Below are 12,551 nucleotides of genomic sequence, written 5' to 3' on the forward strand. Positions count from 1 at the left end.
GGGACAGGTCAGCTTAATACAAGCAATTGTTTTGTTGAAGAGGAAACAAGGAGTGTCGTCACACATCGCCTGAGCGTCGAGTCGTGGAGTACCACGGGCGTGTATTGGCAAGTTTTTTTTTGTTTTTTTTAAGTGTTGAGATAGTTGAAGATTAGCTCTTGACACTGTCTTCCTCCCTTACTCTCTGTCTGCAGTGGCAGAGTGGGAGTGAATGCCAGGCTTTATTTGTCTGCTCAGTTCATCAGTAAAGGTTGAACAGATTTACCAACTGTCACAGATAGTTTACAGAGACTAAGCTGAGATATTTCATTTTAAAACCTACGCAAATACTGTTTCCCCTATTTTGTGTTTTGGTGGCATTTTGTCATTCTTGTGTAATATGGATGTAAATCAGTGCCTGATATTCCGCCTTATGCGCTTGTGTGTGTTTGTGTTTGCCTGTGTATTTGTGAATCTGTCTCTGAGTGCGTGGGCATGTGCGTGCATGTTTATGTGTGTTTTTTGTATCAGTACAAAGATGTCCCAAGGGTTTTTTCCCCTTTTCTCATTACAAATGCTAATGTCACATTAATGAAATCGGCTTAGTTTAAGGTTTATAGCGTAGCCTACACTCAGAGATTTGGCCTCAACACTTCCCACATATTTCAAGTTGAATCACATTTTTTCCTGTGGGCATACTATTCTGAGTTACTCTAAAATGTACCGGCCCTGAGTCAAACTTTGGGGGAAAAGTTTAGAGCACGGTTGCCAAGCTCTGTCATCGTTGTAAATTGTCGGGCCACAGGCTGTCGGCTGCCTGGTTCCCGAAGACGACTGTTAGCTTAGCTCCAGCAGTAATGGCTTCAATGAGAGGGTGGCTAATCTAAACATTGTGTTAATGTGCTAGCAGTGGTTTGTAGAGTCACTAGCTGTTAATCATTGCTCAACAGAGAGCTTGTCAGGCACAACAACATGCCTGAGAGTTAATCGTGGATATAGATCCCTGTTTTTCTGTGTGGAGGACATATTTAACAGCTGGGTTTCTAATTAATAGGCCTATCCAGTAAGTAATATCAGCCACCATGATTCCAAGGTTTAAATAAAGGTGTGAGAAAATGACAGCTTTCATGCGTAAAAAAAAGTGTTGAACATTTACTAGATTGCTGATTCATAATGTCAAATCAGAAAGAAAATACTCTTTCAGAAAAACCTGCAATTTAAACTATGATTTTCATGCCACCTATACCATTAATCTCATTCATTTCTCTCTTGAGGCAGAATGGCATTTTCTAACCTCTCACCAGTGTTTTACTTCTGGCCTCAGTTTGCTTTTTTTTTTTTCAAAAAATTAAAGACATTTAAAGCATTAACACAGAGTAAGAAGAAGAGATTGTTCTTTGTAATTAAAAGCCAATTTTGTAAAATTGATTAGATTATGCTAATCACGAGAGATTGTATCTTAAAAGCAGTGTGAGGGAGGGAGATAGAGGGAGTGTGAAGAGTGGAAAGGAGTGACAGTCCAGCCGCCATTACAAGCTGCTGATTTCTGCAGAGTGCTTCATAAAATGTCAGAGCGCTTCTCCCTGAGCAAGACACTGAAAAATGGCAGCGCTGTGATGTGCTGGCACCTCACCTGCTGCACTGTGTGTGTGTGTGTGTGTGTCTGTGTGTGTGAGCAAGTGCGCGCATGTGTGTGTCAGAGAGAGAGGGAGCGTGAGAGGAAGAGAGAGAATCAGCGTGTGTGCATTTGTGCAAGTGTGTGCTTGCCCGTGTGTACATGCCTGTATGTGTGTTTTACATCTGTGTTTGTGTATGCGTGTGTGTGTGTGTGTGTGTGTGTGTGTGTGTGTGTGTGTGTGTGTGTGTGTGTGTGTGTGTGTGTGTCCACGCTGGCCTCCCTCCCATGTTGCAGTGAAGCAGAACAGAGTGGCTGACTGCCCGCTGCTTTGCCTCCCTCTCTGTCAATACAACACTATTCTCTTCCAGCCAGTCATTTTCACATGTTTAACATTAAGTAAAGCAGCCGTTTGAACAGAGGAATACAAGTGATTGACATATTGAGTTTATTGCTGGTGGATTTTCTCTCGTCACTTTGCCATATCGTTCTTGTGAAACCGCTCAATAGCTTTTAAAACCTTAATTTGATTGATTTATGTATTCGTACACACACGTAACACTTTGGATTATGTGCCATTGAACATATTTTTTGTTTACCAGCGGCTGATGTTACGCACATGTTTACCTTCATTTAGCATTTGTCTGTTTGCACTGGAACAGAAAGCCAGGCTCCTATAATGAAGCCATTATGGTGAAGGTGTTATTAATGATGATTCTAACAAAAGACTAGAAAGGGTAAAAAGCAGAACAAGAGAGGAGAGGCTGGAGAGGTGTGAAGGTGGGGGGGGGAGGGGTCACAGAAGAGATAATAAACACAGCATCAAGCCACAGATGTGAACAGCCTTTTTTTCAGCAACTGTTGTATGCAAGTTATATGCATTTTATTTGTGTTTAGTACAACTGGAAGGATGTGACTGTGCCTAGACTGTGTATGGCGTTGATTTCAGGCTTTGCTGTGATATTGGGTATTGCAAAACAAACAAAAAAAAGTCAACAATTTCAAGATCATGTGTAAGGATGTTGTTTTGCATTAACTAACTGATAATTAGCCAAGGCCTTTGGACATTTTATGGTTGATATTAGGGCTGGAGCTGCAGTTTTTTATTCACGATTATCTGAAAGTTATTTCCCTGATTAAGCATTTAATCTATAAATGTCAGAAAGTGATGCCTGTAATTGCAAGATGACAGATTATGATTACACATAATAATAACAATTATTAATATGATTTACATCTTCTTTTCACTTTTTACACTTTTTGATGAACCATGTATTATGTTTAGTGTATTAGGTGTTATAATCCTCAGTCACAACTTTATAGGAAACAATTTCTTAATTAATGTTTTATAAAGCATTTCATTGTAACTAAATTAAGTATAGTTAACTCTAAATCTAATGACGGTTATTATGACTGATTGTGTTTAACATTTCTGTTTTTTGTGATGGCAACAGCTGGAAAAAGATAGAAAAGGGAGGGAAAGAGTGAGAGAGTGAGAGAGTGAGAGGGGATGACATGCAGCAAAGGGCATTAAGCTGAAATCAAACTCTACCTAGGTAGGCAACCAGTGCGCCCTGGAGATATTGAGCTTGATATACTTAATATTGTAAAACAAAGCAATGCTGGAGCAAAGTCATGATGGCTTTCTTGCTTGAAAACTAGCTCACAACATCTTTCAGTTACCAAAGTAGATGCTGATAAGTTATGGTTTGATCGACTTGTCATTCATTGTTAAACGAAAAGCTGTTATTTTTGTCATTTTTGTCACATACGTTTGTAAACAAAGCCTGCCCACGGTAAGGCGTTCATGATAGGTAGTTAACCCTCTGTGTTATTTTGCAGAGGTTACATTTGTACACAGATTAATTGTTCTGATCTATTAAAGTAAAGAAAAAAGATGAAACATGTTTTGTGTTGTCCACAACCTTAATATATCCAGTTTGCTCATATAGAAGAGTGAAGAAACCAGAGAAAAATGTCATTTAAGAGGCTGGAATCAGAGAATTTGAACTTTTCTTTCTTAAAAAATATTCAAAACCGATAGATTTTCAATGATATCGCTGGTTAATTTACTAGTTGACAACTAGTCATCGTATCTCTCTACAGTGCAGCTCTCTAGACAAGTGGCAGTTTACCCAGCGAAGAAGAAACATGACTATTGAAGCTCCGTGTGGTTGAGGGAGCAGTAAAAATTGGGCTCTGTGACTGTTCAACCTATTCCTCCAGACAACACGTGCACCAGAGCCAGTATTCATCCAGGCTCTTGTTACTGGTAGTCATGAATAAGCTATTTCTGCCATCACACCACTTATCTGAATTCTGTCACATTTACACAGCGATCTCACCTATCTCCTACAAGTAAAGTTTCAGCAGGACAGAACTGACTCTAAATGGTCTCTTCCCATGGAAATGGACAGAAGGGACTCCAACAACTGCACAAGCAAGGCTTGCCGCTCTCTGGCTATTCCATTGTTCTGTCACTGTCAGTTTGTTTTGCCATTTGACATGCATGTCATTTGCATTATGCATATCTGGAGTACTGCGCTCATTCTCCCGCCGCCCCCCCCCCCCCCCCCCCCCCCCCCCCCCCCCTTTCCTTGATATTCCCTGATAACTGATGCTATTTCCTGTTATTCAGTTTTATGTATTTTTGTATTTCCTGCATTTATTTCAATATGTGCAGCTCACAGAATGGGGGATATCTTATTCAGATTTAAAGAGGAAATCACTCTCAACAGTGATAATCCGTATAAGAAAGTTTGTGAAATGTTATATGACTGCTTTCGGTATGAGCTCAGAAATCACACAGTTTAAATAAGATAGCACATCTTTTAAAACGTAATTTTTTTTTGGATTATTATTATTTTGGGTTTTCTGGTCACAGTCACCTTCAAAAGTCCAAAACCCAAAGACTCTTCTTTTAGTATTGTGCACATAAAAAGAAAAGCAGCAACCTCTTACATTTATGAAGTGTTTGACATTGAAACATCTACTATCAAACCAAACGATTAATCTTCTAATCGTCTAAACCAAAACAGCTCAAACACATTAAGTGATTGTTGCTTTAAAGCTTTTGTTTGCTGTAGCTCGCCTGTGCTGCTCAAATCACAAGTACTGGTTTTACAGTCACTGGAAATTATAAGACACAATAAAAAATGCATTTGAAGTTGATTTAGTTCTGCGGGATTTTGCAAACGTCTGCAAGTGTCTTGTTAAATACTGGAGAATTTTAGCAACTGTGTTGAATATGTGGGATGTATTTTGTGAAGCGAGTTGCACACCTAATATCTAAGCTCAACGTTTGAGGCCTCGGGGTGCATTTTTTGCAAATCATCAGGTTTGCTCTTTGCACTGAGTTTCATGCAGTGACGCTTGGTTCTGAAAATCGGAGTGGAGCAAATGTAAAATACTGCAGTCTGTAATTTAAATGGTAAATAACCTCAACAGGCATTGATTTACCACTCACCTTGCCTCCAATGCATGGGGCGAGTGTGTGTGCGCACATGAATGTATGTGTGTATTCTCTGAGGCATTCAGATGGTGTTATTCTGCGCTTCCAAACTGCTCCAAAGTCATTATGGACTCTTGTAGACACATGCAGCCAGTGGCGAGCAGATCTGGTTCAGTCTGCAGAAAAACTGTAATGAGCAGTGAGACTGGCAGATGAGTGTGAGTGGCTAGCAGAGGGAGAAGGGCAGATTCATCAGGGATGATTGCCTGATGCACACTTCTGGTTTTTTGATGTGAAGACCCTGCTAGGTTACCATGGGGAGAATAATTAGCTTTGGCTGGATGCAGATGCGAATGAGCATAAGAGATGGGAATTTTCTTATTGAGCTTACTTTATGATACTCAGAATGGCGCATATGGGTGTGCTTGTGTGCGCACAGATACACATGTGCGCAGATAGTCTTTCTCAAACACACGCACAACACAGACACACACTCACTACCGGCTCATTCTCTTCTATTTATGGCTAGGAAATGGGAGTAGTGCTATGTCTGGTTGAGCTGAGTAACACTATTCTGTCACACATAGGTTTGACATCAAACACAAGTGACAAGCCTATCCTATTCCTCTCCACCAAGTCATCACCATGTCCCAAAATCACATTATTGTCACTGGGAACCCAGCAGAGACGGATGGTGAGTAGGGGTGTTGATTCCAGCCTTTGGCATCTACAGTATGCTTGAAAAGGCAAATAAAGCCATTTGGCAAGAGCTGATTTCTTGTCATTTCAAAAATATACAGAATGCGTGTGGCATGCCATTTGGTTTTATATTTTATCTAAAGCCTCTTAGAGCGACATGGATACGCATGTGGTTTTTTTTTTTTTTTTTAAAGCCAGGAATACTAAGGCTGGAAACTCTTCAATGCTATGCCATGCTCCACCATTCGCGACACACAGGACCATATCATTACCTTTTTTCCCTGGCAGGCAGTAAGCAGCTCTAGCGTGGTAAGCTCCAGTGTTACATGGAGGCAGGCAGGCAGGCAGTGGTGTGGCTGTAATAAGACCTGTGGCCAGCACCGCTGCCAAGGCTAGCTGAGGCGGGGTGAGAGATGGTGCCCATCCCCTACATGCCCTGCTCTGCCATCTGTCACTGGGCAGGAGTAGAGCCGAGGGAGGGGTCTGAGTCACTCTAGTTGTTGTCACCTAGACAGGCCACTCTGGGGCATGCTGTCTCTTTGTACTCCTTTCAGGCCTTGGCTCTGTCCTTTGTCAGTTTTCGAGCCACTTATGCAGTCCTACAAATATCCCATTTGATATCTTGATTCAGTATGGATTTTTTTATTTCATGAATTTAAAATGTACTTCATTAAGCTCTTTCCTCCAAAGTGTCATGAAGTGCTGCAGTGATATAACACAAGCAGCACAGGCCATTACACCACCACTAAAATAGAGCTGGAACGATCAGGCAATTAATAAAGTCATTTTCAATTAAAGATACCAAACATTTCCCGGTTCTAGCCTCTCAGTTTGGAAGATTTGCTGTTTTAAAACTTGCTTTCTTTGGGTTTTTGACAAAATAACCATGACATCACCTTGAGCAATTTTCACTTATTTATGGAGCAAATGATCAAACCACAGCTAGGATCAATCATACTCCTGCTGTTATGACCTTCAAGACTTTATAACCACTGGGTTTAGCATGATATCACTCAGGACATGCTGTCTCTTTAAATGTTCTCTGAGTTGGTGTTTGACTCTGGACAAAGGTTGTCACTTAATTTTTTGCCAAGACGCCTGGTTATGTCATTTCCTGGCTGACGGTGTGTGTGTGCAGGGACGGGGGTGGGGGTGGGTGAAGAGAGGAGAAAAGGGGTCAAGCGAGCTTGTGCGTGCACTCTGCTATAAGCAAGATGATCTTGCTCAGTTAGTGTTCATTGCCAACAAGCATGCAAAGTACAAACATCCACATCCATATGCACATGTCGTGCCTGCAAAGACAGCCAGCCACACGAACATAACGCAAACATAGGGAGAGAGATGAGCGGTCCAAACAATGTGCAGTGTGCAGAAATACAAGATGCTGCTGCTGATTCAGAATGAATGATCTCACTTTTACAATCACAAGGGCAACAGAAAGTACCTTTCTACGTGTGTCTGTGTTTGTGTATGTATGTTTGTGTGTGCATGTGTAGTGCCTCAGAGGGGTTTTCTTGAGAACTGACTGACAGTTGGCCACGTGCTAACCACCACTTGTGGATATTATCAGTTCTCAGAAAGTACTTCTTTATTTGCTGGAAATGTTAATATAAAAACAACTCAGTATGTTTGTTTCCAGTTATTCAGAGAAAAAACTGAGTGTGATTTAACAAGAAGTGCTAATGGTGGATTACTCATTCCGATCCTCTTCCTCACCAGCAACCTTCATCGTGACACACTTGCTATGTTGACATTTCTCTCGTTAGCTGCTCGGAGCAGGACACAGTTAAATAGAGGTCTGCGCTTGACACAGTTGCAGATCACAATAAAAGGCGGGGAGCGAGGGATCCAGAGGAGAGAGTGAATGTTGCAGAAGCAGCGATGAGACAGTCTTTGTCGGCTGCGGTACGGAGAAAAAAGTAAGAGTGCTGGGAGCCACCGTGTGTCTTTGAATGGGGTCAGGGCATCATGGGGAATAATGCATTTCCCTTCTCTTGCGCCAGGCGCTCCTTCCATTACGGCTGGAGAAGAGACATTGTGTCCACACTCTGATTACCACTGATCCATGCTGATGACTCTGTTGGCGGATTATCTCAGTTAGTATCAGCCATCTGTTACTGTGTGTGTGTGCGCGTGTGTGTGTGTGTGTGTGTTTTTTGTGTTTGTGCGTGTGTGTGTGTTGAAGGGGCGAGGAGGAAAAGGGGCAGGAGTGAGACACACAGGGGGTTGAATAGTTTGAGGCTGTGACACACACACACACACACACACACACACACACACACACACACACACCACGCACACACACACACACACACACACACACACACACACACACACACACACACACACACTTCTATAGGCACATGTATTGGCAGGCGTTTGTAAAACTGCAGCACGCGTAACCGAGCACCATTACATACACGCAACACAGACATACAACGCCACAAAACAAATGCGTGATGTAAGGCCACATACCAGGCAGCACAGGCCATTACACCACCACTGCCACCAAATGCACGCACTCCATCTCTCCTTTATACAATTCTGCTCTCCTTTCAGATGATCCTGACATGTGAAGGCTCCTATATGAAGGCCACATGCAATCATAAAACCGCAGAGCTGTTTATAGCTACACTATCTCCTGAAGGGCTGTTGCATCCAGCCACTATTAGCTGCATGCGTTGACAGCTGGGCGCTGTGGTGTATTTGTGGACGTGACTCTGAATCCGGCGCTGGAACACATCTTATAAATCATAGTTCAGTCATTAGCATAAATTCTCCCTCTCCTTGCATCTGCGGGACCTGCTGTTTCTGGTTGCACCGCTCCGTGTTGATTGGTTGGTGTTGTTCAAGTCAAATTGATTTAGCCGTTCACGGAGATTATAATGCTTGCCTTATACCGCCACTGTGGTGTGCCGTTAATTACCTATAAAATCAAGCTAATTCTGATGCTAAATCCATTTTAATTTCTCATAATTAAGTCAGGATTGGATCCTTAAATACCTTGGCGCTCCATTATTGTTGCAATCACTGTTGTGGCTGTGCATTTGGTGGTACATTGCTGAGCTCAATCTTATTATTGTTATTAGATTTAATTGCTCTAAGTGATCAGTTTGTAGGTGTCGGAAGAAGATGGACTTGCCTCGCAGTCGTTTTTTCCCCCGCTGTCCTTTCTCTCTACATCTCTCATCCCAGAAAGAGGCCCTTTGAGAGATTGTGAGAGATGAGAGGAGATGAGGGGGAGGGTAGCTCTGCTTTACACCTCTGCAAAGGAGGGATTGCGTTTTTGTTGTTTGTTAGAGGGGAAATCAATTCTGTTCACATCATCACGTTTTGACAAGGCGAGACATTAAGTGCAGATATTGAGAAACGACAGGAATGGTTTACAGCCTGTCCTTCATCTTCTCTACTTTTTTTTTTCGTTCTTCTGTCTTTTTCTTCACAACAAAATCAGAGCGCATTGTCTTGCTTATCCCTTTTCCCCCGTCTAAATCTCTCTCTTTTTCTCTCCTCTCTTCCTCTGTTTTTCCTTCCCCATGAAAAGGTAGGGAATGATCCGCTTCACTTACCAGCTGACACCACATAAGCTTGCTCGTCCTCGGAGACACGAGCCTTTTGTTTTCACGTGCATTATGATAATTATGAAGGGCCACAGCTCCTCTCCATTTTCATCACACGTCTAATGATACTTGCATTTTTTGTCAGGAGTAACCACGGAAAAACAACTCTTGTGAAAGACTTTATTCGTGTTTGTTTTTCACCCTAACCTGACATTTAAAGGGTGACAGGCGATGTGAAAGGAGCACCAAGTGTGACAGCCATTCATGCAACAAAAAGTGGCAGAGAGGCAACAGTTTTTCTTTAAGATTGCAATGAAACTCCTCATCTTCACTCAGCCAGAAAATGTTTAGCTGACATATAATGTTCATTTATTTGTTATTCGGGTTGATAATTTGGCTCTTTAACCCACATCTTGTCACCTCGCATGAGAGGCCGCTCGAAGGACCTTTGACCTTGCTCATAATTACACAACCACCGTCTTTTCACTGCAGCAATGGCAGTCATGGCTGCCCAAGTCCGATGGCACACCAGCCTCCTCCCCGTGGACTGCAGCAGGTTTTCTTGTCATCCTCGCCTCTCGCTCTCCCTCTCTCCCTCTCCCCCTCTCCCACTCTCCCTCTCTCTTGTCAGTGTTGCTCCTGGCGAAAGGCTGATACTTGATATTCAGAGGATAGCAGCTTTTGTCTCAGAGATTTAATCAGTGGCTCTGCTCCCACTGCAGAGGAGAGAGGGAGGGAGGGTGGCGGAGGGGTGGCAGGAGAGAGGGAAGGAAAGAGAGATGGAGGCAGAGACTGTTTATGTGTAATGACACAATAACAAAGCCTGCCTGTAAAACACAATCTGCAAACTGTGCTTTTGAAGGGGATTTTCAGTCCAGGATTAGTGTCAGGCAGAGGGATATGGAAAAGGAGAAGAGAGAAAAAGAGTCAGGTTGATGTGATAGACAGGGGAGGTGATTTTGTGTATGTGTGTGTGCAGTGGGGGTTGAATTGTGCGAAGTGTGCGTTCACGCGTGTGTGTACAAATTCATGTGTTTCGAGACTGTTTTGTATTTATTTAGCTGCACAAGTTAGCAGCAGTGTGGGCACAGGCACATTGTGTCCTCATTTGTAAGCAAAATGGGTTTAAAGTTGAAAAATGCAAGTGAAATATTCGGCTGCCAAATGACCAAATGTTTCTTGTGAGGGTTTATGTTGTTGGTTGGTTGATAATGGCTGGCATGATGACTGTGTGAGACTGATAATGGAGAGCTACAGTGTTGGTTAATGCACCCATCATCTAAAAGCCTCTCCATTTAGTTCTACTTCTGACTGTTAGGACTCCGGGAGCAATGTTGTCTTTAAAGGCCTCAAAGAGCTCTTAAATTTAAATGACAGTCTTTTTTATCAAGGGCGTGTAAAAGGATCTTAGTTGTCAAACACAGGTGTGCGTGTGTATTTGTGTGTGTGTGTTTGTTTGTACATGCACACCCCCGTGTTTGTCTGAGGGAGGGAGAATGACAGAAAAGTGAAAAATGTGTTATTTGTCCATTTGGTGTCTGACTTCTTTTGCTAACCTCTGTCAGTCCTAACATCCCACTTCAACACTTTACTGAGAAGGACTCCGGTAAAAAAGTGACTATCCCGTCTAAGCATTGGTATGTTTAATACTAGCTTTGTTGTCTTCTATCAGAGAAGATGCCATCCTCCTCCCGACCCCATATAGAATCAATGGAGGCTGGGAACCAGTGAGCATGGCTAAATAGAAATATTGTTCAGGGGAAGTGAGATGTGAAAGGAAAAGTGTCAGGAGATGTGTGTGTGCTGTGTAGGTGCGACAGTACGCATTGGTGTGTGTGTGTGTCTAAGTGCGTGTGTTTGCAAGTGTACGGGCGTGTGTGCTTTGCTATTGTAACCCTGCTGATTGGATTGTGTTTGACAGATATGGAGTCTGGAGAGCGGCTGGCCTCCCCTGCGCCCACCCTGTCTGCTGCTCGCACCTCCTCCCCTGCGGCCTCTTCCTCCTCCTCCTCCTCCTCTTCTTCCTCTTCGTCATCCCCTGCTCCCCACTCCAAGAGCAGCCTGGCCCCGAGCCCCTCAGCACTGGGATCCACCCTCAGCACCTCTGGTAAGAAACACTTTTTTTCTCCTTCTGTCAATCTTCTGTCTCCAGACCAGAAAAATACCAGAACACACTGCAAACAGTCTCTATGTAACCATAAAAACATGTCAAATATGGTCACCTTCATGTCTTGATAGCATTCACACTCCTCCTCATTTCTTTACCATGAAGAATGAGTTTCCTCCGGTATTAATTATACAGTTATTTTGCAGCCTGTGTGAATACACCTCTCTCCCAGCTACAAAGATTTTTTTTTTCCTGACAGCTTGGGTTGCAATTGAAAAGCTGCTGCATTAATGAATCCCAAACAATTAGGGGGCTCTTTTGTGTGAGAAACACACACATGCTTCGCCATGTCTCCTGACAACCTTCAGCTCTCTGGCTCCAGCTGCCTCAGAGTCAGGCTCAGCACGACACTGTGCATGCTTGTGTGTGTGTGTGTGTGTGTGTGTGTGTGTGTGTGTGTGTGTGTGTGTGTGTGTGAGAGAGAGAGAGAGAGAGAGAGAAAGAGAGAGAGCGAGAGAGAGAGACTCTGCCTGCATGATTTAACATTTGTCAGCCACTCAGTGTCTAGTCAGCCCTGTCCGGCATCCAGACTCCTTTCTATGTATTGGTCAAAGCCATTAGGCAAAGAGAAGTGTGTGTATATTTGGTGTTAGTGTGTGTGTATGTGTGTGTGTGTGTGTGTGTGTGTGTGTGTGTGTTTGCATCTATGTGTGTTTCTCAAATATCCCTTGTGAGAGTGAGTGAATCATTTGCTCATACTCTTTCTCCTCATTTCTTAATGTCTTGCCGTTTTTTCATAGGCCAACTACACACACGCACACCAACATACACACATACACAAATAAGCACACACATAAACCAAGTTTGCACAGAGGAGGGAATAACGTATCCAGCTTTTTCTTTTTTCTGTTACGAGAAGAGGAAGAGAGCAAAATAAAGCCCCTTGTTTTGTCCTCCATCTCCTCGGTGTTGCCCCAAAGAAGAAGCCATTAGGAGCATCTCCTCCTTATGCATTATACATCCCTCTTATCCCTCTGTGCCATTACGTGTGCTCAGATTTTCTAGATAAGCGATTTTGGACTGAACGTCAAATGAAATGCTGAGAGGCAGGCTGTTAGCGCTGAACTTCTGCCGCGCTTC

At 43.0% G+C, this 12,551-nt stretch overlaps 1 protein-coding gene across 11 annotated transcripts in view; it reads left to right on the forward strand.

The window, feature by feature from the left end:
• Positions 1–12,551, forward strand: part of baz2ba (bromodomain adjacent to zinc finger domain, 2Ba) — a 70,394-nt gene that overhangs the window by 25,911 nt on the left and 31,932 nt on the right. For 10 of the 11 annotated variants that reach the window (XM_037094880.1, XM_037094876.1, XM_037094886.1 and 7 more), the window contains exon 3: positions 11,226–11,411. In XM_037094880.1, coding sequence (XP_036950775.1) covers positions 11,228–11,411 — 184 coding nt within the window. In that variant the 5' untranslated portion in view covers positions 11,226–11,227. Of the gene's footprint in view, positions 1–11,225; positions 11,412–12,551 lie in introns of those variants that run through there. The other variant, XM_037094875.1, reaches the window with a different exon arrangement.

Source organism: Acanthopagrus latus, chromosome 4 (assembly GCF_904848185.1).
Source record: "Acanthopagrus latus isolate v.2019 chromosome 4, fAcaLat1.1, whole genome shotgun sequence".
NCBI lineage: Eukaryota > Metazoa > Chordata > Actinopteri > Spariformes > Sparidae > Acanthopagrus > Acanthopagrus latus.